Source organism: Peromyscus leucopus, chromosome 1, assembly GCF_004664715.2.
Source record: "Peromyscus leucopus breed LL Stock chromosome 1, UCI_PerLeu_2.1, whole genome shotgun sequence".
Taxonomy (NCBI): Eukaryota; Metazoa; Chordata; class Mammalia; order Rodentia; family Cricetidae; genus Peromyscus; species Peromyscus leucopus.
The window spans coordinates 18,146,115-18,173,013 of record NC_051063.1 but is presented as its reverse complement, the minus strand read 5'-3'; the positions used below and the strand labels follow the sequence as shown (position 1 = coordinate 18,173,013).

The 26,899-nt window shown below is 43.3% G+C and overlaps 1 protein-coding gene across 1 annotated transcript in view; it reads left to right on the top strand.

Moving 5' to 3' along the window:
- Positions 1-26,899, top strand: part of Pip5k1b (phosphatidylinositol-4-phosphate 5-kinase type 1 beta) — a 276,485-nt gene that overhangs the window by 183,674 nt on the left and 65,912 nt on the right. The window contains exons 8-11 of the mRNA XM_028894086.2: positions 15,639-15,850; positions 17,540-17,623; positions 17,718-17,766; positions 20,853-20,937. Of these exons, the coding sequence (XP_028749919.1) occupies positions 15,639-15,850; positions 17,540-17,623; positions 17,718-17,766; positions 20,853-20,937 (430 nt within the window). The remainder of the gene's footprint in view (positions 1-15,638; positions 15,851-17,539; positions 17,624-17,717; positions 17,767-20,852; positions 20,938-26,899) is intronic.

The window sequence follows — 26,899 nt, the reverse complement described above, 5'->3', positions numbered from 1 at the left end:
CAGCAAGGAAAGCCATATTCAAATCTTGGATGAAATGGGATTTCAACTGAGGAGACATGTTTAGAGAAAAGTGTACTTAGTGGGATTAATGAAGGGCTCCCTGGAAACCCAGTGCGAGCGGAGCCTTGACGAACAAACGCTGAGGATTTGCTGTAACTGTTCTGTCTGAGAGGCAATGGGAGTGAGGTTGCCAGACAGAGCCGAGTGCTCTGTGAAGGTGTGATCGTCAGAGGTGAGGAGGGGTTCCTCAGCCTGGGCTTCGTATACCATCCCATATCAGTTTATAAGTACATATGGCCAAAGCCCTAGAAGAATTGTTCTGATATGGCAAAAGTGAGTAAAAATCCTTTTGGAGAAAAAAAAAAATGAAGATATAATCCTGAAGAATGATGATGATTTAATACATATACACCCTAGAAATACTCTTGGAATGACCAATCCAGGGGAACTTGGAAAGTCCGGTCAGACCAGTTAGCTGTCTTGAGCATCACTGGGCTGAGCAGCATGATGGTGAAGGCTGGGGCCTAGGCTTTGCCAAGGCTTTCTAGGTAACTGATAATACTACTGGTCCATGCCACCAAGAAATAAGGGCTATGCTATTCAGGTTGTGGCTTTCTTGGTCTCCCCAAGGCCTGGACAGATGACAGGCATTATTGTGAAGGAGAAGAGAGCCTTCCCCCCAAGCCTGGCCACACTGCGGGTGAGGAAGGCAGACTGAGCCTTCTAATGAGCAGAGCAGAGTCCCCACCAAGGAACCTAATTCGCCCTTCACTGGGTTGCCTTTCCTCCTGCTGCAGGATGTATGATGATAGCACATGAAAATAAGTCCATGGATTCATTTGCTTCATTAACACAAGTGTTGTTCCGTTACTTGTTGTGTGGCGATGTTAGATTGAGTGCACACAGTGTGCCAGGTAGCCCAAGACTCATTAGTCATGGCTTCTTCCTCCCTCTGAGCACTCTGAATTCAGCACGGCCGTGCTCCCGTTTTAATTGCTGAAGGAATTCTTAAAAGAAGGTAAGAAAGCCAGGTTTGGTGGTGCACGCTTTTAATCCCATGCTTGGGAAGACAGAAGCAGGCAGGTCTATGAATCTGAAGCCAGTCTGGTCTACATTAAGTATTCTAGGCCAGCCAACACTAACTACAGAGTGAGACCCTCTCTGGGGGGGGGAGGGAGAGAGAAAGAGAGAGAGAGAGAGAGAGAGAGACTTGTCCAGAGGTCAGAGAGATGGCTCAGCAGTTAAGAGCACCGGCTGCTCTTCAAGAGGACACAGTTTTGATTCCCAGCCCCAACACAGTGGCTCACAACCATCTGTTGTAGCTCCAGTCCCAGAGAATCCACCACCCTCTTCTGGCCTCTGCAGGCAGCAGGCAAAACACCCATACATGTAAATATTTTTCTAATAATAAAAAAAAAATCTCTCCTAGTGTTGCTTAAAAGCTCACAACTGTCTGGGGACAAAGCATGTAATCTAAACAAAGGAAATTTAAAGATTCGCTCCAAGGATCTTTTTAAGATTTACTTTGATTTTTTACTCATGTGTGTTTGTGTGCCTGCTGTGGGGGATGGAGATGTCTGTAGAGGCCAGAGGAAGGTGATGGACCCCTGATTCTGGAGTTACAGGCTGTTGTGAGCCAGCTGGCATGGGCCCTGGGAAGTGAACTCGGGTCCTCTGGAAAAGGGGCAAGCGCTCTGAACTGCTGAGACGCTTCCCCAGCCTCCCAGGAGCTCTTACAATTACTGTCTTCTGTAGTCATAGGAGGAGCGGTGGGGACCAAGCAAACAGAAAAATACCCTGCAGAGCTGTTCAGCTGTCTGGAAGATACACGGTTTTCTTTAAAAAAAAAAAAAAAAAAAAAAAGAAAAAGAGAACACACACACACACACACACACATACACTTGAATGGAAACCTTTTATCTTGTGTTTTTTCTGCAGTTGCAGGACGTGGGTGAAAAGTTACTATCAAATTCCCCAGAGTATAGTCCTAGCCTCTCCAGTCTTGGATGTGTTTTTTTCTCCTCGCCCTCTGCCTCTGATTGCGTGTGTGTGTGTTTGTGTGTGTGTGTGTGTGTGTGTGTGTGTGTGTGTGTGTGTGTGTGTGTGTTCTCAGAAATATTGAAAACCTTTTTCTACAGTCTGCTAAGGCCATATGTTTCTATACCAGGAAGAGAAGAGGTCAAATATGAATGCCATTGCACAGGATTTGTGTGTGTGTGTGTGTGTGTGTGTGTGTGTGTGTGTGTGTGTGTATTTCCTGAGCCCAATCCTAAGAGAACAAGGTCAAACCTTTCATCAAAAATGAGACCCTGGAGATGTGCCTGTTTATTTTCTATCATGGTATTCTAAGAAACATAGACACCAATGTTAAGGAATCAAATTTTATTTGAATGTGTATAAGACACAAGTCATGGAACTGGCTCTTCTCTTCACAAATGCTTTCATGCCTGTGGTATGGATGGGAACATGTAAATGCTGAGCCTGACCCCAATCCTGACTGCCAAGTGGTCTGTGATGGGGATACAGTAGCTGGTACTGGGGTGGAGCTGCATTGAGCATTGCTACACTGTGCGATGCAGGGCTTGGGAACGGTGGGTCCTGGTGTTTGTCATGGATTGCTTTGTAAGTCTGGTGGGTATTGTCTTAGCTGGGGTTTCTATTGATGTGATAAACACCATAACCAAAAGCAACTTAAGCTAAGGGGCTTATTTGGCTCACCTATCCCAGATCGGTCCGTTAAGGGGAGCCAAGGCAGAAGCCATCTGAAGGCAAGAAACGAAGCAGAGGCCATGGAGAAACACTGCTCACTGGCTTGTTCCCCATGTCTTGCTCAGTCTGTTTTCTTATACCATCCAAGACCACTCGGTGCCCTGGGATGGCATCATCCAGAGTGAGCTGGGCCCTCCAACATCAATTATTAATCAAGAAAATGCCCTACAGACTTGCTTGCAGGCTAATCTTATGAAGGCATTTTCCCAATTAACATTCCCTCTTCCCAGATATCTAGGTTGATATCACAAGGTAATTTAGAATTATGGTTAGTGCTTACCCTTCAGCTTTACTTAATATTACTTTTTTCACTAAATTTAGACAGTTGCAGGAGTGTGTTGGTTTTGTTTGTTTGTTTTTTAACTTGTTTATTTTCATTTTGGGCTTTTTGTGTCTTTCCTCCTCTGCTCATCAGAACTGAATTTTAGTGTGGCTGATGGACGATTGGGATCTAGGGTGGCTGAGGGGTCACTCCCAGGCTGGTGCTGGTATCCAACACCTGGGGAATCTCATCTGTTAAAACCCTACTGTCTATGTGAGACTCCAGAAACAAGGCGATCATAGAACATTTTCATGGCAGTGCTCCAGCCGGAGAAAGGTGAACCAGGCTCATATGAGGACATGTCCTCATTACCAAACATGGGGTGAGTGACCTCCATGTTTGATCAATTGCCAAACAGTATGAAAGATGTGGTGATGATAGAGTACTGTGAGGGCCAGAGTAGGTGATGACGTAGCTTGATATTGAAGGATGAGAGGAGTTCTCTGGGTAGGCAGAGCAGTAGAAACGTTATTTCTAAGAAGAAATAACAGTACATATATTGGATATGAAATAGCATGATACATTCCAGGGACTATCGTTGTTTGTCATTGACACAGCTAATAATTAGGGAAGGCATGTGAGGTAAGAGAGAAGTGCATCCAAATATTTGCCAAAAACTTTTTTTAGTTTATGTTATTTATAAGAGCCTTATTGAGGACTTAATAACAAATCCACCAGACCTCTGGAACCCTTATGCACGGTTGATAGAAATGTAAATTAAGTCCAGACACTATGTAAATCAGTATGAGGTTCCTCAAAAACTAAAAATAGGACCACTATATAATCCAGCTGTGCTACTCTTGAATATATTTCTCAGTGAAACCTGTCACCACACCACAGAGACACTTGCACATCCATGCCCATTGCGGCACGATTCATAGTAGCCAAGGTTTGTAATCAGCCTAGGTGTCCATCGGCAGATGAATGGATAAAGAAAATGTGATCTGTATGCACATTCAGTCCTAAAGAATGAAATTAGGTCGTTTGCCATAAGACGGATGAAACTGAATATCGCCCTGTTAAGCAAAGTAAGTCTGATTCAGGAAGACAGTAGTGCATATTTCTCTCATGTGTGCAGTCTAGACTATATACATGCATGCATGCATGACATGGAATAGAAGCAGGGCTTATTTGGGAAAACAGAAAGGGGTCAGCAAGAGGAGGAAGAGGAAGTAGGAGAGGATGAACATGGTCATAATACATGATACAATTGGATGAAAATTTTATTATTAAATCTATCACTGTGCACAATGAACTGAAAATAAACAAATATAAAATAAAGACCCTGCAGCAGTTGGCCCCCAGCTTCTTCTCTGTGGTTTTCTGGACAGGCAGGCACAGGGACCTGCTAACTGCTTGTTGTATTCCTCAGCCTTCTGCCCACCCTCCATCCTTTCTTTCACATTCTGCCATAACATCTCAGACTAGGAGATGAATTTCCCTTAGTCTGAGTGCTGTTGGGAGATCCCTGTGTGGCTCGTTGAACCAGCTCAACCTGTGTTGTCCGCTATTCCCTGTGAATTACTTCCTTGCTTACAGTCCAAAACTGTTCCGTCTGTCTGGACTCTTTGGGATTGGGCTACATAGACTCGCCATAAAGCAAGCCCTCTAGGAAAAAAGCCTCATCTCTCTGTCTGATTTGCCTGGTGATACAGAAGCCTCTGAGTGTCAACCTTCCCTTTCTGATGGCCAATCCCTCACCGACTTCATCCTGTAGTGCATGGACCCCTTGAAACTCTTCCTGAAAACTAATCACATACTTCAAACCTGTTGCGTCTGGTTCCCCCACAAGATCCAAAGGGCTTTTTCCAAATGTGAGCGTCTAGACCAGGACCTCCCCTGTCCCCACATTACTACTCCTTACTGGCTGTGCCTGGGGGAGATTGGATATGTAAATAACTGATGCCTTTCCTTGAAGCATTTCCTATCCATCGGACTCTGCCAGTGCCCTGTGATGGCTATCCATTTCTATCAGTGAAGATGGCTGCCGGTACATCATAGGTCACTTGCTGTCACAATCAGAAAGTAGGAATCCAGTCTCCTCAGGCTTTCAGCATGGTAGAAAATTCAAGATGGGCATCCATGTAGAAACTGCTCTTCCGTGCACTGCCTTATCTTCCCCAAGCCTGCAGCATTTCTAGGCTTTCCTGGTCCAGACAACATGACCATCATCAGGTAGCTAGTTGCCCAGATCAGTGCCCTGACTCTTAATACCTTTTCTTTCTTCCTCTCCCACTCTCTCCACGGTAAATCACCATGTCTCATCCAGTCTGTCTCCTGAGTGCCACATGAATCCACCTCACTGGCTCTGCCTTAGTGGAAACTGAGTATTCATCTGGAACTTCAATAGCCTCTTCACTCATTTTCAGTGCCGTTAACTTCCAACTCATAGCCCCGAGTGTACCCACTTATTCTCTTGGCTTCCTCTGCCAGATGATATTTTCCTGTCTTCTTTTCTCATCTTAGGACTCCTGGGACACCCCTTCCTGTGAGGTCACCATGCCGTGCTTCCTCCTCCTCCCAACCGTACCTTCTTTCGTGAGATGTAATACCCTGTTATTTTCTCATGAACAGACCCTTAAGCCCGAGGATCAAGCCCCAGCCGCTGCCTCTGCGCGCTTGGTGCTCAGTGGGTAATTAGCAAATGGCTCTTGGAAACTGTATTTGAACAAAAGAATAATAAAGAGGATGTCTGAGCATGAAGAGCAGAAGGCGTGGGTGCAGCTCTCAGAAATCTGTCCTGGATGATTTCTCTGTCTCCAGCTACTCTTGCAGTCCTTTTGAAGGGAGCATCCAGTTTGGCTGCCATGCATGCCAAAAATGGCATTGAGAATTTAATAAAGCTGATGATTTCTACTCTGGATCACTTGGGATTAGATCTGCACTGAATGGCCTCACATTGCGTCATAGTTTAGCAGAAGTGTATTTAGATTTCAGTGATTTTTTCCCCCATGGAAGCCATGTTATAGTGATCGTCGGCCCTTTATTTGACATTGACCCATGATGCCCTTAGGTATGTGTCCTGTCTCCCTCTTAATTGTAACACAAAAACCCTCTAATAAACAATCTTTTTTCTTTCCTTGGGCAGATGGTTATCTGTGCTAAAATTAAAATGGAAGCGAAGAAGACTGGCGTGATCAATAAACAGATTCATATCTGAATTTTACATCCAAATGACAGATTGCCCTCTGGGTTATATTTGACACAATGAAGAATTATGCTAGTTTATTTAAAGGATATGGGGGCAGGGGTGAAATACTTCAAAATGAATGTTGTTTCAGAGGCCGTGGAGCTGTTTACATTTGTCAGTGACCAGGCTTGCTTATAATGCAAGACTTACACAGGGGTCAGCTGCTGGGCGTTGGATTGTAGGGTCAAACGGGAAGGCGAGAAATCTGCACGGTCCTCCCCTTCCTGCATGTGTCAGTGGAGGACTCAGGGCCTGTGGTGATGGCCCAGTGGGTAAAGTACTTGCTCTGCAAGTCTGAAGACCTGAGTTTGAATCCCCGCAAGCCAGACTCTAGACACCTAAGAGGCCAGTGTTCCTTCCTGAGCCTGCTTACAGCCCCCTCACCTTGCTCGCTGCTGTACCCAGAGCACAGCACAAAAAAACAACAAAAAAAAGAGAGAGATTGTCATGAAACTTTGTAATTGAAATTTTATGTATGAATTTTGGAAGAGCAATTATGAATTGTTTTGCACTTGTTTTTAATTTACTGGGATTATTTTTTTCTCTGATGTAATTTATCTATGAATAAGTCTAGAGACCCATGTCATTTAATAAATTTGACAAATTATTGCATCTTGCAATATTTTGGGAGCACTCTAGGGAAAGTGAAATGATGACAGTCTATTACTGGGAACTTGTGTTTATAACCTAAATATTTCTTAATCCTTCAAGTGGGAGTCATATTAGAGACAGTCTGGATAATTAATGGCCTAAATGAGTCATTCTACATTTATTATCATTCCTTGTTAAGCAGCAAAGTTATTAATTTTTCAGTAGCGTTGAATCTATTTCTTTTTTTTTCCCCACAAATCACTGTTATCATAAATATTAATAGGCCCTGAGAATTTAACGAAACCGGCTTCAACTGGAACATTTTGATGAGCAAAGTGAGCTGCGCCAGTGTCTGGCAAGTCTTGATTTACAGATTGGATGCTTAGGTGCTGGGGCGTGTCTGAGAAGGTTGCAATATGGCTTATTTCGTGGTCATTTGGCATTATGATTAGTGCTAGCCCTCTAGCTCTACCTCCTATTAATTTTTTGTGTGTAATTGGGACAGATTTGAAGATAGGTTGTTTTTGTTTGGGTCTTTTGTTGTTGTTTTCAGTATTTAGTTGTTTTGGGTTTGGGGTATAGTTTCTTTCTGTGTACCATGTGTCCAAATCATGGTCCTCCTGCCTCAACCTGGAATGCTGATATTATAGTCATGCATCACCATACGTGTTTTCAGATAACCTGAAAAAGAAAGAACAAATGAATTCTCTTTCCACACAGATGTTTTTTACAAGCACTGAAACTCTATATGATATTTAATTTACTCCACTATTTTAAATTACATTGGGGGTTTGCTATCTACAATATTAGTTACGCTCATGCTACAAAATGTAAGAATAAATCAAATTTGGAGTAGTTGGACAAATAAATGAATAAAACTAACTCTAAATAAAAGATGGTTTGCTCTGGGAAGAATCCCTTGAGTCTGTGGGAAACAGTGGCATGGTGTCTTCTACTGTCTAGTCTGAGCTACAGGCAGCTGGAGACACCTAGCCAAACCAGGCACCTAGGAGAGCACCAATAACAAACAAAAAGGATTTGCGAGGACTCTAAAGGTTTCCACCCATAAAGTCTTTTTTTTTTTTCTTTTTTATGGAGTCACTTGCAACCATTGGGGACAGTCATATGCAGATCACATACACCCTTCACCCTGTGTCCCCCAATGGTAGCATTTTATATGACTTCAGTACAATATCACTGCCAGGAAATAGACTAGAATGTGATCTACTGGTAAGTCTTAAGACTTCTTAATTTTTCCAGTTTCGTGTGTGCATGTGTGCTGGGGGGGGCTTCCGTGCGGTATGTACATAAGCAGATTCGCACAGCCGCCACACCAGGGGCGAGTGTAGAACAGCTCCTCCTCAAAGTCCCTCAAGCCACCCTTTCCTAGCCTCAGCCCCCTCCCTCTTTCACAGTCCTTCCCTAATCTCGGGCAACTATGGGTTTCTTCATGTCTGTGATTTAACATTTCAAGAATATTGTATACAGAGCTGAGTGTGGTAATGCACACCTGTAGTCCCAGTGCTGGGGAGGTAGAGGCAGGAAGAATCAGGAGTTCAAGGCTACCCTGGGCTACATAAAACAAAAACTTCAAGAAAAAAATGCTATGTACAGCATGATGCTGAGCAGGCTCGTTTTTCACTCATCATGCCTTTGAGATCATTCACATCAGACACTATATCAATCGTCTGCTCTTTTTTTACTGATGAGTGATATTTTGTGATATGAATATACTAGTTTTATATTAACCTGCTAAAGAATATGGGGATGAGGAGGGCTTAGTTTTTTTTTTTTTTTTTTTTTTTTTTTTTTTTTTTTTGGTTTTTCGAGACAGGGTTTCTCTGTATAGCTTTGCGCCTTTCCTGGAACTCACTTGGTAGCCCAGGCTGGCCTCGAACTCACAGAGATCTGCCTGGCTCTGCCTTCCAAGTGCTGGGATTAAAGGCGTGTGCCACCACCACCCGGCTAGGGCTTAGTTTTCAAATGGTTCAAGTGAGCTACTGTGAAAATTTTTGCTCCAGTTTTTACCTGGTGCAAGTTTTCCTTCGTCTGGGGCAGTGCTTGAGTGCTCTTACCATGTTATATGGAAAGTACGTGTTTCCATTCATAAAAAGCTGGTGCCCCCTTTTCCCGCCCTGCTGCCTATTCTCCCTCCCACAAGCCTGTATGAATGATCTGTGTTCTCCCTCTCCCCATCAGTGTCTACTAATGGCTCTTCCTTGTTTAGCTTTGGTCATTCTATCGGTGTGTATGGAAGTCTCTTATTGAAACATCACCCTGAGTATGTACTCCAGAAAAGCAAGGGCTGAGACCAGCAGACAAACAATGGAAGGGTCCTGGAAAGAGAGCCGAAAGGGGAAATGAAAAAAATAGGCAGTTCAGCCCAGTAGCTGATAATAGGCCTGTGGGTGCTGATGCAGTGAAGCTTGCAGTTCTGGGATTTCAGGTGTGTGTTTCTCATAATGAGCATTTCCATGAGACTAAATTCTCAGAATGCTTCATCCAAAACCATTCTGTCGCCATCATCAGTACGTCTACATTGCACAGTGGTTATTGCTCTGGTTTTCATGTCTGCATTAGACTCTAACTTCCGGAAGAGCAGAAGCCAAGTGGCTTTAGCTCCCCACCCACAGCCTGCTGGGCAGCCCATTCAGCGGCACCTTCTGGGCGAGCCTAGGACGTAACAACAGCAAAGTTTTCGACGTAGTGGGTCTTACCTAATCATTAGGGTAATAAAAGCAGATTTTAGTCATAACCAACTCATGACTTGTCCTGAAAGGGAGCCAAAGTCAATCGTGTCACCTTTACACATCCGTTGGCTGTTGTGTTGTATACAATATAACTAAAAGTGTATTGCTCATCTAAGCAGGATGTGCAAATGGTGTTAAGCTGCAGCTGTGTTGACTCCGCATTCTCCTCGCTCATTGGTTCAGACGATGACCAATTCTCCCCCGTAAGACTCTCCTCGCCTTACAGTTGTTCATGAGCCCTGGAAAGGGGCTGGTGTTTGTCCCAGTTTTTGCCAGTTGCTGCAGGTGAGCTGTGGTGCATGGGGCTGATGGGAAAGAGTCTCCCGCTGATAGCCGCAGAAGGAACAGATGGTCAGTGTGGGATGGTGACAGGGTAACTGTAAAAAAAAAAAACAATGTATTATTCTTTGTTGCTCATTCTCAACTTTCTACCGAGCGAAAGATACCTCAGGTAAGCCAGACACAGAATTTTGCAAAATCAGTTTTCCCAAATTTGGAAGAAAAAGATTCTATCTTCAATATAACCTACAGATGCCAAAGTAGTTTAAACCACTTAAAATACATAACATCTGCTATGAAGTCATCAAATATAGGTACAATCCATGATTCTGGCCAGTGAAGACGTATTTCCTAGGCTCAGCTCACCCACAGACTGCCCCAGTTAACACTGATTGCAGACGGACTTTGAATCAGGCAGTGCTCTGTCTCAGAGGCAGATTTGCTTTGTCCTAAGAAGCGAGCGGCGCCGGCTCCTTCTTGATAGATGGAGACTGAACAGGATCAAGCTTCCTGGGTCTGCTGAACTTACGGTGCCTTATATCCATGGCCATGACCCCAAATCCATGGTCCTCCATCATCTCCCTTACCCTGTAGGTATGATGGGGAGAGACGCTGAAATTAAACCTTAGGTCATAACCTAACTAGTTATCAAAGGATAGAAGACCGCTATGCCTGCCCCTCAGGCTCTGATGATGAGGTACTGTGGTAGGTTCTGGAGGAATCTGGAAAAGGCTTTGCCAAAATAGACAGTTTAGAACAAGACAATTGGATTTTCGCTACTTCCAGGAGGGAAAACGGGAGTGAGGGGGTAGTGGTAAGTGATGGATCACGAGGAAAAAAGTAATCCAGACATTTCATTCTTAAAGCTCAATGAAAAACAATGAAGCCTGTTGACGCTTGCTAACTCTTACAACATGTGTGATGAGGAAATCCTACGAACATTAAAACAAGACCTCTTTCTGAGATCTGAGACGGTTCCAGGGAACAGCTGGGGACTAGATCCATGACAGTGAATCCTGCGTGAGCAGCTGTTGAAAATTCTCATTAGTTACAGAAACTGCGGGGTTGTCACGGCACTAATTTTTATAACCCTCCCTTTCATTCAAATGGAAACAAACAAACAATTCTACAGGAAGCGTAGAGCAGAGAAAGGAAACTGGGGCTTGGGAACCCTGCCAGGCCCGAGAACTAACTTCCTTGTCTGAAGTCTGAGGACCTGGAGTGTGTCCCGATTTCTGTTGTGGCCGTGGGTGCCATCGTCGTCGTGGTCATCTTCGTCGTATGTGTCGCTACTTGTGATTTTAAACACCATGTCACACACAAATTTACGTGAGACTGAGGTGGGTTCGAGGTCAACCTGGTCTGTATAGACTCTCGTTTCAAAACAACCATCTATATGGATGATGTATCTGTGTTGCTGGACACATAGACAGACATGTATGCGTGTACACTCTTGGGTGATAGATGATTGTTTCTAAAGCATAGAGCATAATTCTGTCACTTCAAGTTTTCAAGTGAAAAGAAAAACAAAAAGTTGCCCTTGTGCTGGTCAGTACTGCATAGTCCTGAGTTCTGGATGATGGTGGTGCTACAGCCTATAACTAGGCTAAGGATTTAATATTTAATCCATTCTGATTTACTAGTTTAAATTATATGTCTGTATTTTCTCTTTATTACATTAGCAAAGAACACTCTGAGCTTTATTGAGGAAATTAAGTTACATAAAAAAGACAGCATTCAGCTCTAACTGGACTTGCACGCACACATAATCCAGTGCTCTACTCTGAGCGGCTGACTTAGTCAGCAATAACAGGCCGCTGGATCCATTTTTCTTCAAATCAGTTAATTCCAGGGATGGCTATTTGCATAAAATCTCCAGGATACCATCCTTAATTTACTTCTCTTATTGGATTACTACAAATATTGTGTACCAGTTACTAGCCCCTTGTTTAGTGACTATATATAGACCAGCTAGAGAAATTACCCAAGGGGCCTTGATGAATCTCCCCATCAGCTCCACATTGTGGCGTTGGTTTGTTGGGTCTTTGGACAAAGAACGACCAATTGAGAGGAGAGCGAGCACAAGCCAGCCTCCTGCTTGTTCCACTGTGGATTCTGTCCCCTGTTTCTGATCTGTGTTTCCATAGGTCCCATCACTAGCCCATCAGCGGCTGAGGTAGGGGCAAACTATCTAGCCAAATATCAAAATGCATTTCTCCTAAGCATCTCAAAGAGGAACGTGAAGCTTTATTTTTGAAAAGTTCTAACATACATAAAAGTAGGCAGAATGCTACAATTAATATACATATGTTTATACATGTATGTATATGTATATATGTCCCATGTCCATTTTCAACTCAAAGCCAATCTCCCTCACTCTTTCTTCCTATACAATTTGAATCACATCCCAACCATCATATCCTCTCATTGACACATGTTTCAGTATGATTCTCTTAATGTTGAGGACCCCTTTTTAAATTAAGGAAAACAAGGTCATGAATTTGAGAGAGTGCAAGGGATTTGGAGAAGGGGAGGGGAGAGAAGGAGACATGGTGTAATTCTATTTTAATTTCAAAAAATAAAATACCCAAGATATTACATCATACATTTAAATTTATATTAAATTTTAAATATTATAGTAAAATAATAATTCTAGCCATCAAATAGGTAGTATCCAAATTTCTAATTATTTCTGAATCCTTTTTAATTTTACGTGTTACACAATTCAGCCTCCATCTTACAGCCAGTCCCAAATGTTCTTGAGTGATTAAAGAGTCCGTCCTTAACCAAGCCTGTGACAGGCTTCCCAAAGAGCGATGTCATGGGCTTCCCAGCCTGAAACCCAGCCTCATTTACAGCGAAACAGCCTCCCTTTTATCTGCCATTGAGTTGTGTGCACACTAAACAGCAAACGACAGTGTTTGCAAATATCATCTTCGTTTTCCCTTTGAGCGGAGGACAAAACGCCCCTAATGTAAGTAGCTTTGAAAACACGGGGAACTTTTATGTTTTCCTGACTACACAGCACACAATCACAGCAAATGTTTTCAGTGCCGGAATTTTTGCACAGGCATCATAATCGTGAGTATCGAGTGCTTGTATTTAAGGCACAGGAGTGTAGTGTTAGAGATGCTTGGTTGCAGAAAGTTTTTCTTTTTATTTGCATGTAGACCCGGACCAATATGACCAAAGTGCATTCCTTCCCCCACAGGAAGCACGGAGTAGGCAAGCCTTTGATGAGCCAACGTCTGCTTTATGATTTGAAAACTGCCGATATGACCTGGGCTCGAGCTTTGTAGCGGAGAGGGACACATAATGTGTTTGGATTTTCAGAGGGAATGCTTTGTTTATTCCCAGCAGTTTGTAATATAGTTTCCATGGAATTACCATAAGAGATAGGATGTAAAAATCCCCTCAGAGTTTAGAAAAACTAAAGTCTGTAGAAAAAACAGCATGAACCAAAACATCAGGGCTTACATCTTCCAGGCACCCTTAGGAGTAACTTAGGAATTTAAGGAGCAGGGAGGTGTCAAACAAGGAGACGTGGACTGCGGCCATGAGAGCGGAGACCTTTGTGAAACTGAAGCCTTGCCACAAAGCAGTGGCAGGTCCGGGGGCTGTGAGTAGGGATGTGACCTAGTCTGGCAAGGGGTCACTGAACCAATCCGAAAGGGAAGTTGGAATAGAATGATTAGAGAAGAGGAATGTTTTGATAACACCAGCTGCAGGGCTGGGCAGCTAATGAAAGGAAAGGGGTCCCTAGAGTCTAAAATTTACATTACAGCGATTTCAAATAAAAGAGGGAAGTCGGGGGAAAGAATTGCTTTGGGACAAAACAAGAGTTTAGAGTTACAATATGGACTGCTTAGAAGCTTTAAAATACCCAGAGGCCACTGGGGGTATAGGACAATGGTTTAGGAATGAGAACAAGCCAAAGGCAACAATCCAGGAATTTCCTAGAGGAAGGTGGTCGCTAAACCTGACCTCTGAGTTGCACACAGTCTAGTGCTGTACCCCGAGGGACTGATTGGCCAGGTCATCTTCGTTACGTGTCCCGCTGCTCTGCCGCCCCAACCTCTTTTCAAGACTATGTGTGTGTTCCCTTCCTATCCTGACTTTCAGTGGTTCTTGAGAGAGAAGGAACAGCCACCCTTTCAAGCCTTGCTGCGTTCTAACCTGATTCCAGTTTTCTGGAGCTCTGATAATGGCTGAATTTGCATGAGTCTAAGGTCGTACACAGATCTCTGGAGATATAATGTCTGTGCCCCAGGTCTCTCAAATAATATGATTCTACTGTCTGTCTCCACTCTAAAAATATAACTTTAACATATCAAAAGATGAAGAATATTCATAAGGCTCTGTTTCATCCCTAATGCTATTTAAAAACAGTTGAAGGGTAAATTCTCTGGAATAACTGAAACTTGTTTACAGCCCATTACATGCTCATCATTAACGGCAAAGAGGACTGAGACCCAGGGACCAGCATATTTCAAAGACTACACATGACCCCCCTGATGTTGCATCCACAAGTATTCTCCCTCCCATCCAACCCCCTTTCAAATAGCATGACTATCTGCTCCAAAAACACTTAGGCTCGAGGAAAATGAGAGGCGTGAAGAATTCTGGGATTTTGATCTTCTGTTGGCCAAGGACCAGTTCTGATGAAGAGCATGCCAGTGTCTTCCTCGTAGATCTGTTGCTAATCTGTTGTCTGAGACTGAATAGGCTCTCCTTTCTTGAGTAGCTTTTTGTAGAAAACGGCGGGTAATACAACAGTCTGGGTCCGGACAACTCTCTCACACTAGTAGGAAAATGTTCATACAAGAAAAGATCTCATTTGAGGATGTGCCTCCTGAACAGGTGCTTCCTGTCTAAGGCTGGTCCAGGTGTGCAAGTCCTCGTCATCGTCCCCGTCCCCCGTCCCGTCCCCCCCCACACACACACACACTCTAAAGACAGTCTGAGGGACAGTCGCCTAGCCCTTGTGTTCTGTCCTTTCCCTCCACAGTACCACTTCCTCTTTTGTCTGGCTTCAGTCAACCATTTTTATTTCCTTCACCTCCCCACTGTCCGCAGGGTGGATAATTAAGCATTAAGCCCTGTTATTTGTTGAGATCACATAGATTAAAAAAGACCTGCTACGGGGAAATGATTGGCAACTTGGAGAGATAGGCTTTGAGAAAGGTCATCACTAAACTCAAGATTCAGAGGTGGAGAATGGCTGAGTGCCCGCTGGGGCACACTCACTTGCGAGCCTGGGTTGTGGTTTCTCTGTTCCTGTGCTGAGTAGGAGTGTGAATGTCGGAGTCCACCTCGTGGATCTGTCACTGATGTGCTGTCTGTGACTACACAGGTTCTTTTATCTTCTTCCTCCGTGGTTTTCATCTGTGGAACAGACCCAGCGGTAATACCTGCTCATACGGTGGTGGTGAAGGTTGAATCCAAGAGGGGTACTTGGCACCTGATATGTGGAAAGCATTCAATAAATGCTATAAGTGAATCAGTTGTGGAAGGGGGAGGTGCTTCCTTTAGATTTGCATAAAATTTTCATTTTCCCGCCACCATGGCAGTCCTTCCTGCTAGTTGTCCAATAACAACGGGGAAGGTTTTGTATTTGATGTTTTGCCTGTCTGCCTCTCAATGGACAAGCGTGGGGGTGGCGTATCTGCTGACCCCACACTCTTGGACTCACAGGCTGTTTGAGTTGACTGACCTCCTGGGTCTTTTCCTGCCTCAGGTGCTGGAAAGCTTCAAGATCATGGACTACAGCCTTTTGCTGGGCATCCACATCTTGGACCACTCCCTTAAAGACAAAGAAGAGGAGCCCTTACCAAATGTGCCCGACGCAAAGCGGCCTGGGATGCAGAGAGTCCTGTACTCCACAGCCATGGAATCCATTCAGGGTCCAGGCAAGTCTGCAGATGGGATCATTGCGGAGAATCCAGACACGTAAGTGCAGCCACACACCCGGCCTGGTTTCGGGTACCCCAGTCACTGGGTAGTTGCGTGCAATCACCTCCCCTGAGGGATGGCACCCTGGGACTAGATTCCTGATTGGCAGTAAATGACTTATACCAACTTTATTTCTCTTTACCTCTAGACAATTTAGTTTCTCAAGTTTCTATCAGTCTTCCACCATATCGTTTCTGGTTTTAGGTAGTTCCATTTTTTGTTTGTTTGTTTTTGTTTGTTTGTTTAACAATGACTGAAAGTGTTTTCTCCTCATTTACTACACATTCAAAACATCTACCAGAAGATGGAAGAATGAACTCTGGATTTGAATGAGCCTGACTCCATGTTTATTCATGTTCATTTATTTACTTCAGTAAACATATGGTAGCAATGATCCTGGCACTTCAGAGCTTTTTATCTGCGTAAGGAGATTCTGTTGGTCTCACCCCTGCACCCTGGCAGATGTTGCCTCTCTCCTCAGCCAGATGTGTTAGCAACTGCGGGCTTCATTTGCATGTGCAAAGGGCGCATTTGACAATAGAAACCATTACAACCACAGAAGATTGTTGAAATGGTTGACTCATCACATGTGAACTTGCTGAGCAAGGAGACAGGAAATCATTTCCTAAGGCCTTAATCACCTGCTTTCTAGGATTCTCGGGCAATGACTAAGCCAGATGCACATTTGTCTTTCATAAAGGAAACTAACGCGTGGTCAGCCTTTGTTCAAATCCATGCTTGCAGCTCTGTCTAAATATTCAATAATCAACTAAACAAATTATTCTATACCCATATTGTGAAATACCACATGGATATTAATCACATTGCCATTGCTATGAGGAATGAGATCCCACATTAACAGATGTAATGCTCAAGTTACAAGACCACTCAGTCTAATAATCTCTTCAGATTAATCCATATATACATACACCCTGCAAAAATATATCTCAGGAATTAATTTCACAGATTTTCTTCTATGTGATACTCTATTTTTTTTTTTGCAGGGGGAGGGGTTGATTGGTTAGGTTTTTTGAGATAGGATCTCTCTATTTATGGACTCTGGCTATCTTGGAACTCACTATGTAGACCAGGCTGGCCTTGAACACACAGAGATCCACTTGCCTCTGTCTTCCGAGTGCTGGGATTAAAGGTGTGCTCTACCACAACAGGCCTCTATGTATGTTTCAGTCTCACAGTAAACATGTGATTCTTTAGATCAGAGAAAGTAATATTACTTTAGAGCAGGCTGACTTTGAACTTTCTATGTGGCCAAGAATGGCTTTGAACTCCTAATTCACCTGTCTATCTGCCCCTTGTATCTGCCACCATGCATGTGAGTTTATGCAGCCCTGGAGATCAAACCCAAGGCTTCAGGCATGCTTGACAGGCACTATTCTACATGATAGTGTTGCCTTTAAAAAAAAAAAAAGCAATATTTTATACTGCTCTAAAAATCCTTCTTTGCTCATAATTTTTAAATAGAAGTGGTTCTGTAATTAGAGTCTTCCCATCCAACTCCTCAGATTTGACAGCTATGAAGTTATTATCCTTTAAGCTGATGAAAACTTATGGCAATAGAAGAAGCAGTAGTCTAGAATTCTTAGTGTTTTCAGTGTATGATTAGTAATGAGTTTTAGCATTCTGTACTCATGTTATGAAATATTTTTCCCTTTGCTCTATCCACAGAATGGGAGGCATTCCAGCTAAAAGCCATAAGGGAGAAAAACTGCTTTTATTCATGGGCATCATTGATATTCTACAATCATATAGGTGAGAGATTTGGGAAAGCGGTCTTATTGGAAAAGTAATCACAAGAGTAGTCTTGCAGTCTCAGTGTTATTTTCCCCGTCTGTTTACTTTTTAGGTTAATGAAGAAGTTAGAACATTCCTGGAAAGCCCTTGTTTATGATGGGGTGAGTGACCTGTGCTTTGTTAAACCGTAGACACTTCTTGTCCAACTGTGGCTGTCACCAGACCCAGAGAAGAGCAAAGGTCTTGGCATGCTCAGAATCTTGGGCTGGAAGAGTGGTTCTGAGAACAAGACCACATGAATTTGAATAGCTGTTCAAATAAGTGACTTCCAGCCCAAGAGCCAGGTACAGCCCTGGAAAATAAAGCTGTGGTTGTTCCTATGTGGGATGCAAAGGTCCCCTTTGTGAGGTGATGAGTAAGGTGGAGGGGGCCTTTTCAAAGACCCTGGGAAGATTGGGGGTCTTGAAATGAAGTTCCTAGAAGCCTGGGCTAAAGAAGATTTTGAGTCCTTGCTGTGATGTTGAACAGCCCTGGATTTGAACCAGTTCCCTACTTGACTGGCCACGTGAGAAAGCAAACCAGTTTTCTCATCAGTAAGGGTCCAGTACCTGGCTTCTGTGAGTATGGTGTGGGATCCTACATGTTAACGTGCAGCCCAATGTCTAACACATGACAATGACATAGAAAGTGAAAATGTTGACATGGAATGTCTTTGCACGTGCTATGAACTTTTAAAACGTTTATTTTATTACTTTTAATTACGTGTATATGTACATGTCACCTGAGTGCCTGTGCCCATGGAGGTCAGAGGCATCCGATCTCCCAGAGCTGGAGTTACAGCACCTACCTGGCATGGGTGTTGGAGACCCATCTTGGATCCTCTGCAAGAGCAGTATGTGCTCTTAATCCCTGAGCCATCCCTTTAGTTCCTGTTGTGAACATGCGTGTGTGTGTGTGTGTGTGTGTGTGTGTGTGTGTGTGTGTGTGTGTGTGGCGGGAAATCGTAGGTGAAGAAAACATCAGCTATCAAGGGCAAACTCCCTCCTCACTTCTCTCTCACACATGCACACACTTGTTGATGTTAAATCTGAAGCCTCTGTTGCTGGCAGAACTGAGCCTCACAGTTACTGACTGATGGTGACGTGTCCACAGAGTCCATCAGTCAAAGACTTGATTGCTCGTTTCCCTATAAGACCTGAGTGGATGCCTTCTTTTGAAAGAGAATAAATTATAGATGCTGTTCTCCTCCATTCTGAAAAGAATATTCTAATTCTGTGGCAGATGGTTAATAACCTTTCAGCATGAAAGAACTACATTTTGTCCATGGGCTGAAGACTGGCTTCCATCAGGATGGAAAGTATAGGCTCACAGAGTTGTTTCTAAGAATCTGCCACCGACTTAGTCAGATCAGGGGTTCCTCTTATGAAAAAGCCAAGGTAGGTTAATTTTAGGTCGTCCAGCTGAGGAAGATAGGAACCTCACAGCACCTTGAATGCAGAAGGTAAATCCTAATATCCCAAGGTCATTTAGTGTTTTCAGAGACACCTTTATTGTATTACCAGATCAGGGCTCTAGTCTCATGTCTGTTGAAAACATGTCTTCTGATCTTTAGTTTGGTCATAAGAAAGATCTCTGTACTTGTTATATATTTGTGAACCCATAAGTAATAACCAAGACTTATTTTTTGTTTGTTTACAAATGTGTTTCTTATTTAGATAGGTTTTTTTTTTTCTAGATCAGAAGTAATAACTGTTTTTAAACAGCCCTTTAAAGAGAAGGGCTGAGTGTCAGTCAGCCATGGATTCCCTTTGTTTCTTACCAATATTCCTAAGCCATGGTACCTGTTGTGAGAAACTGTCCACATAGACAGAAGCTGCCAGTGCCGTTGGAAGAGCACACGTCATGCCAGAAACAAATGTCAGCCATATCTCCGGCTCCCTAAGGGAGCTCAGAGTTCCTAATGTGACTGAAGAGTTGTGCCCTTGTAACTGCCCATTTGCAGAATTACAGATGTTTCTAAGTAGGCGCATGTAGATCTGTGGAAGAGTGTGTTCATCAATAAAGGAGCTGAGGCCCCGCTCCCGATACCACAGTCTGTTAAAATTAGACCCCACACCTGATGCAGGTCGCTTGACTTCTGGCTCAACACTCCTTGAACCCCACTGCAGACCCTTCATAGTGTCTGCACTTGAACTTTTAGAAATTTCACTGTTGAGATCCAGAAACCTATATTCAAAATAGAGCATCTACCAGATGAACAGAGAATCAGCCCCTTCATCCAGGCCGTTTTCTGATTATAATAAAATGACCTGTCAATCAGGACTCCTGCCAAACATGAGAGGAACCTGGCTGTTTAATTCAATCCAGTCCCGTGTGACCAGTAGCTAATTCAGTGTAACCTCAGGCAGTCTCGCCTCATTACCTAGTGATGAAACCCCCTAATTTAAATGTCACTCTAATGCTAGGGGTGCTGTCTCTTTCTGTTCTTTACAAATGTGGCTGAGAACTGTGCCCTTCTTAACTGCTCATTGCAGAATTCCTAGCTAAAAACACAGATAGCTCAAATAAGTGGGTTCACTACCAGTGCCACCCTTCATTCCAGATGGTGCTCGGATTGCTAGTTGTGTGTTAGAAACACACACACACACACACACACACACACACACACACACACACGTCCCCCCAGGCCCTGGTGGTGTTGTGACAGGACAGACAATTTTCATTTTTGGAGCAGAGTTGTTTGGCTGTCCCTGGCCCCCATCCCCCCCGTCCCATCCCGTCCCTTCATGCTCCATTTCTCTCTTCTGCTTTTCCTCCCATGGGGTGTGCACCCTCGAACCCCTCTCTCTTCCTCTCTCTCCTTTCTGTCGATCTTTCTAATCAACTCTTTCCGCGCAGGTGCAGCATCTGGGTTGTGAATTACTGGCTGCCGCCACCGCCATGCCCTCATGACATGCATTTGCCCAGCCCATCACTGCATCTGCCCAGCATGCCAGCAAGTTTGCCCCCACTCATGGGCCCTGGCCCAGCCAGCCTGGGGTCCCCCACCTGCAAATTCATAACACTGAGTACATAGAATCTCTATGATGACTAAGTCTTGCTGGCTGCCCCTAGCCCTAGCCTTCTGGTCTTTTGAATTCTTTGCCATGTTTTAGTTCAGACCTTGACTAACAGAGCCTTTTTTCCAATGTGAGATGAATTCTAAGAGGAAACATATCATCTTTCTTTCTTTCTTTCTTTTTTCCAGGACACTGTTTCAGTTCATAGACCAAGTTTTTATGCAGATAGATTTTTAAAGTTCATGAATTCCAGAGTTTTCAAGAAAATTCAAGGTAAGAGTCTTAAGGAAGTTTCTTGGTTGTAGCACTTTTTACTGACATTGTAGCGTGAATTCTAACTGGTCTTAATAATAATAATAATAAAACCCGGAGTCAGATATCGGGGTAAATGGTGAAAGATCAGAGAAATAAAGGAGCCAGCCACTAGAGAGACTTCTTACCTCTACCAAATCCTCAGACCAAAAGGGGCTGAGCTCCTGTCTCTGCCCCAACTTACCATTTCTTCTCTCCACCCAGCCCAGGCACATCCCTTCCTGTCTGTTGTCTATACAGACCTCCAGGCCTCTATGGTTAGCTAACAGCCAGCTCCACCCTCTGATCTTCAAGCAAGGTTTATTTCTTAGAGCACAAACAAAATATCACCACAGGATGTCATTGTATATGTGTGAAAAGTTTTTGTTGGAAGAGTTGGATGTTTTTACTGCAGTGGTAATAATGACTAACTATGGTTAAATATCATGATTTAATGATGCCATAATCATTAGCCCATTTTATGTTAAAAAGTAAAAGTACGGGCTGGAGAGATGGCTCAGAGGTTAAGAGCACTGCTTGCTCTTCCAAAGGTCCTGAGTTCAATTCCCAGCAACCACATGGTGGCTCACAACCATCTGTAATGAGATCTGGCGCCCTCTTCTGGCCTTCAGCCATATATGCAGGCAAAACACTGTATACATAATAAATAAATAAATCTTAAAAAAAAAAAAAGTAAAAGTACAGGCTGGGGTGTGGGAGCTGCTCAATCAGTAAAGTGATAGGAAAGCACAAGGACCCACGTTCAGACCCTTAGCACCCATGTAAGAAGCAGAACACAGAGTCAGCGGTGATGGTGCACACCTTTAATCCCAGCACTTGGGAGGCAGAGGCAGGTGGATCTCTGAGTTCGAGGCCAGCCTGGTCTACAGAGCGAGTTCCAGGACAGCCAGGGCTACACAGAAGAACCCTGTCTCAAAAAACAAAACAGAAACCAAAAAAAAAAAAAAAAAAAAAAAGCAGAACACAATATAATCTCTGCACTAGTGAGACATAAGTAAGTAAATTGCTGGGCTTGTTGGCCAGTCCATAAGCTCCATGTTCAACCGGAGACCCTTTCTCAAAAAAATAGATAAATAGGGGAGAATGATTGAGGAAGACACTCAGCACCAACCTTTTGGCCTCCACATGCATGCATGCACGAACACACACACACACACACACACAATGTACAGTTAGTTGTTGAAACATATTTGTATGTAGCCATTGGCACCAATAATTTAAAGAAGAAATCAGAGAAAGGAGAAAAATAATTAGTGATGAATGAAAGCACACACACCCTCAGGCACAGAGCAAGCATCTAGCACTTGAGAAGCTGAGACAGGAGGCCTGGGAGTTCCCAGGCCAGACTGGGGAATACAGTGAGATCCGCTCTCAAAAAGGGAAAAATAAAACACACATATCCCGCAAATGGCGGGAAACTACAAAGGCAGGGCTGGTGGTCAAATCTGTAGATTAAAAATTCCTACATCAGCCGGGCGGTGGTGGCACACGCCTGTAAGCCCAGCACTTGGGAGGCAGAGGCAGGTGGATCTCTGTGAGTTCGAGGCCAGCCTGGGCTACAGAGTGAGTTCCAGGAAAGGCGCAAAGCTACACAGAGAAACCCTGTCTCGGAAAACCAAAAAAAAAAAAAAAAAAATCCTACATCAAAAATTAAGAAAGGCCCTATAGATTTAGCTCAGCGATGGTGCTTGCCTGACATGCACAAGGTCCCCAGGTTGACCCCAGCTCTGCAGAAAACAAAAGAGAGAAAGTTCTCAAATCAGAATCCTACCTTCAAACCACGAGTAATTAAATAAATAGAACAAACTAAGGCCAAAGATAATAATGATCATTTTGAACCAAGGTGAAATATGACATCTTATTTATCTTTATACTTACGGGAAATTTGCTATGTGCATACTGTTAGTGTTCAAACTGTGTGGAAAGTAGAGAATAAGCATATTATACACACGTTGTTACTTTATCATTTACTTATTCTGTGGCCCGACTTTATAACTCAAGTCATAATAAATTAGTCACCCCAAAACCATAGCATTAGCCATTGCAGATTTTTCTTACAATATTTACCGCAGATTGGAAATGCAATGAAACTGTGGTAATTACTTGAAAGCCAATAAAATTCGGGAGGAAACTGCCCAGAGCTGCCTAGTACTCAGATGGTGATGTACTTTCTTCCAATTTTTATTTTTTGTCCATTTTCATAAATCTAGTGTCCAAGAAAGTGCAGGACTGCTGTGTGCAAGCTCCAGGTTTGATTTGGCACCACACACACAAAAAAAGAGCTGCATAATGCTGAGTCCTCTTGGGCTTCTACCCTCTGATGTTTGCATATCATTATAACATAAACAGTTTCTCAAAGCCTTGAATATTCTAAACATCATTAAAAGCGAAACAGCATGAAAATTATAGGGGTGTACCATAATCTGCTAGCCATTCTTTTAGTGTTGGGCATTTACATCCTTTCTCTTTTTCCTGTTTCTGGCTAATATTTTTATGAGCATAGTTTCAAATAAATGCTGTGTCTAAATTAGGATTGTTTACTTGGGATAGAGTTCAAGATGTGCAAGTAGGGTATTAGCTATACATAACTGCGGAGAGGCGAGTTGCAGCCCTCAGCCTGCACTAGGCTTTTTAAATTATGCCATCCTTACAAGTAGAAAAATGTCACCTGGTTGTTTTATTTTGTGTTTTTCAAGTACTGGTTAGGTTCAAGCATTTCTCACAATTTTTCAGTCATTTATAATTCCTTTGAGAATTAGGCTATGTAATATTTGACCATTTATGTTAGGTATTTATTATTTTTCTAGATGATTTAAATGAATTATATCTATATAAACCTTCATCTTTTATTCTAAGACCAGCTTTTATGCGCAATGGATGATCATCAGTGGCATCTTAAAAAATATTGTCAAATTGAGACCTGCTATAAATTAGATTTTTCTGCCCAAGGTTTTCCTGACTGTAAAGTAGTGTTTATTCAGATTGCAAGTCTCTGTGTAACTTGTAACTCATATTTTCAAAGGCTTGTAACTCATATTTTCAAAGGTTTTCTACCTTTCTTCCCCTTGAGCCAAGGTTTCTTTGTTTTGTTTTGGGTTTTTTTTTGGGGGGGGGGGGAGAGGTTGTTTTTTGTTTGTTTGTTTGTTTATTTTTTTCCTTGCTTTTTTGAGACAGGGTTTCTCTGTGTAGCTTTGCTCCTGTCCTGGAATTCACTCTGTAGCCCAGGCTGGCCTCGAACTCACAGAGATCCGCCTGCCTCTGCCTCCCGAGTGCTAGGATTAAAAGTGTGTGCCACCACCACCCGGCAAGCCAAGGTTTCTGGAAAAGGGAGGCTCCTCCTGGGGCCTCTTCACCTTAGTAGCTGTTTTTTTTCCTTAATGTAGTAACATATAAACTGATGCCATAATCAGTGGCATCTTTGGTTCCAAAAAGTACAACATGTGTGTGTTACAGACTTTCCCAGTCTCTGACTTATGATGCTTTTAATGCAATAAGTCTTCCTTATTTTTTAAAAGCCTAATTTGTTTCTATTTTATGTGTGTGCGTGTTTGCCTGCATGTATACATGTGCAACATGTACATGCAGTTCCCACAGAAGCCAGAAGAGAGAGTCAGAATTCCTAGAAGTGGAGTTACCAGTGGTTGTGAGCCATCTTATAGGAACTGAGAACCAAACCTGGGTCCTCTGCAAAATCAGCAAATGCTCTTGACCACTGAGCTCTCTCTCCAGGCCCAAGACTTCCTTCTTAGTAGTCAATCTGTTAACTTTCTCTCACTTTTTTGTTTTCTAATAACTGTGTTTGCTAAGATATACGTTACATATTACAAAATGCACCTCTTCTAAGTGCTCAGTTTCTTTCTTTCTTCTTCCCCCTCCTCCCGCCAGCACACTTGGTGTGGTGTAAAAATAGACCACCCCCAAGGTCTTCTTTGCTTTTAATAGTTGCACAATTTCAACTCTCATGTTTAGGTCTATGATTCCTTTTTTTTTTTTAATTTATACATAGTATAAGGTGTATAAGGTAAGGTTCATCTTTTATGTGTATTTCCCCTCACTGTTTGTTGAAAAACCTGTTTTTCCATACCAGTGAATTACTCTGGTACCCATGTTGGGAATCAGCTAACCACAGATGGAAGGGTTTATTTCTGAGCTCTCATTCATCTTGTTGATCAGTACACCTACCCTTATCCCAGCCCCATTTACTGTACTTCAGCTGTTAGTTTTGCATTCAAGAATCATGAGTCATTCATTCTTCTTCAGATCGTCCATGCTGATCTGGGCCCTTAGTATGTCTACAATGAACTTTAATAACCATTACTTTAATAATCATCTTGTCAGCTTGTGTTTTCAAAAGGAAAGCAGCATTTTGGTTTTTCTTGATTATGTGGACCAGTCTGCCATCATCATAATATGGTGTCTTCCATTCTGTGGACATAGACTGGCCTTTTACTTGGGACTTCATTCATTCCTTTCAGCAACAGTTGGTTTGGGGTTTTCTTCTTCATTTGTTTGTTTTTCTCTTGGTGTTTTGATGCTGGAGATTGAACCCAGGGCATCATCACACGTGTGATGTGATCTACTACCGAGCTACATCTCCAGACCCAAGCATTTCATTTCCATTTTAAAATTTATTTTGTTTTAGTGTGCACATGTGTTTGTGCATGGTGTATACATGTGTGCGCACACGCATATGCAGGTGTTTATGAGAGACTGGAGGCCAGAACCAGCCATCATGTGTCTTCCTCTATTATTCTCCACCTTTTCATATACATATAATATAATATACATACATATACAGTCTTTAACTGAACCTGGAGTCACCAGCAGGCTAGAAGTGCCAGGGATCTGAACGTAGGGCTTCATACTTGAGTAATCAACTTAAGCTACATCCCTCACCCTCCTTCCTGCAAATCTTTGAAATTCTTTTACTGGTCCATGGGGTACTTTTTTGATGTATGAAGTGAGTCTGGATCTAACTTGGTTTTTCCCAAGTACTTAACAACATACTCAGAGCAATGTGATGAAAGTTGCTTCTGCTCATGCACAGTGAGTACCTCACCGTGGTTGCCTGTTGCCTAGCAGCAGTGTCGTGTTCAAAGTTCTCTCACGGTAGAAAAAGTGATTCCCTCCTCTGACATTCAGTGAGCTAATGGACTTCAGGTCTGGCTTGTTTATCTTTTTTTTTTTAAGATTTATTTACTTATTATGTATACAACATTCTGCCTCCATGTATGGCTGCACACCAGGAGAGGTCACCAGATCTCATTATAGATGGCTGTGGTTGCTGGGAATTGAACTCAGGACCTCCTGAAGAACAGCCTGTGTTCTTAACCTCTGAGCCATCTCTCCAGCCCCTGGCTTGCTTATCTTACAAATTTCACCTACTTTATTTGATTCCTTTATGGGATGTAAGCTCACTCTGCAGCCCCATCACCTAGGGCAGGAAGGGGGTGCACCTGCTCTGTGCATCAGGGAGGGATGCAGGATGCCACACATGGTTGCTGGGTCCTCTTAATGTCTTCAGCAGGTCCCTCTAGAGAGTCCCTTCACACCAGGGTAGTTTTATCCATCCATCCTTGACCAGCACCATGCCAACGCCTTCAGTCACTTCTCGTGTAACTGAAAATGACCCCTCAGTGCTGCGGCCTCCACCTCTCCTGGAGTGCCTTTCTCCTCCTGAGTGCTGTGCACACTTGCAGCTGTCTCGTTTCCTTGTTTCTCCTCGTGACTCTTCAGCACTCTGCAGTTAGAGGCGGAAGCGGAGACAGGGGAATGAGGTCCCTGGGAGCTTTCCGGTCAGCTTGCCTGGAGTACTACACAAGCGACCCTGTCTCTTGGGCCGGCAGTGGTGGTGTACACCTTTAGTCCCAGCACTCGAGAGGCAGAGGCAGACAGATCTCTGTGAGTTCGAGGCCAGCCTGGT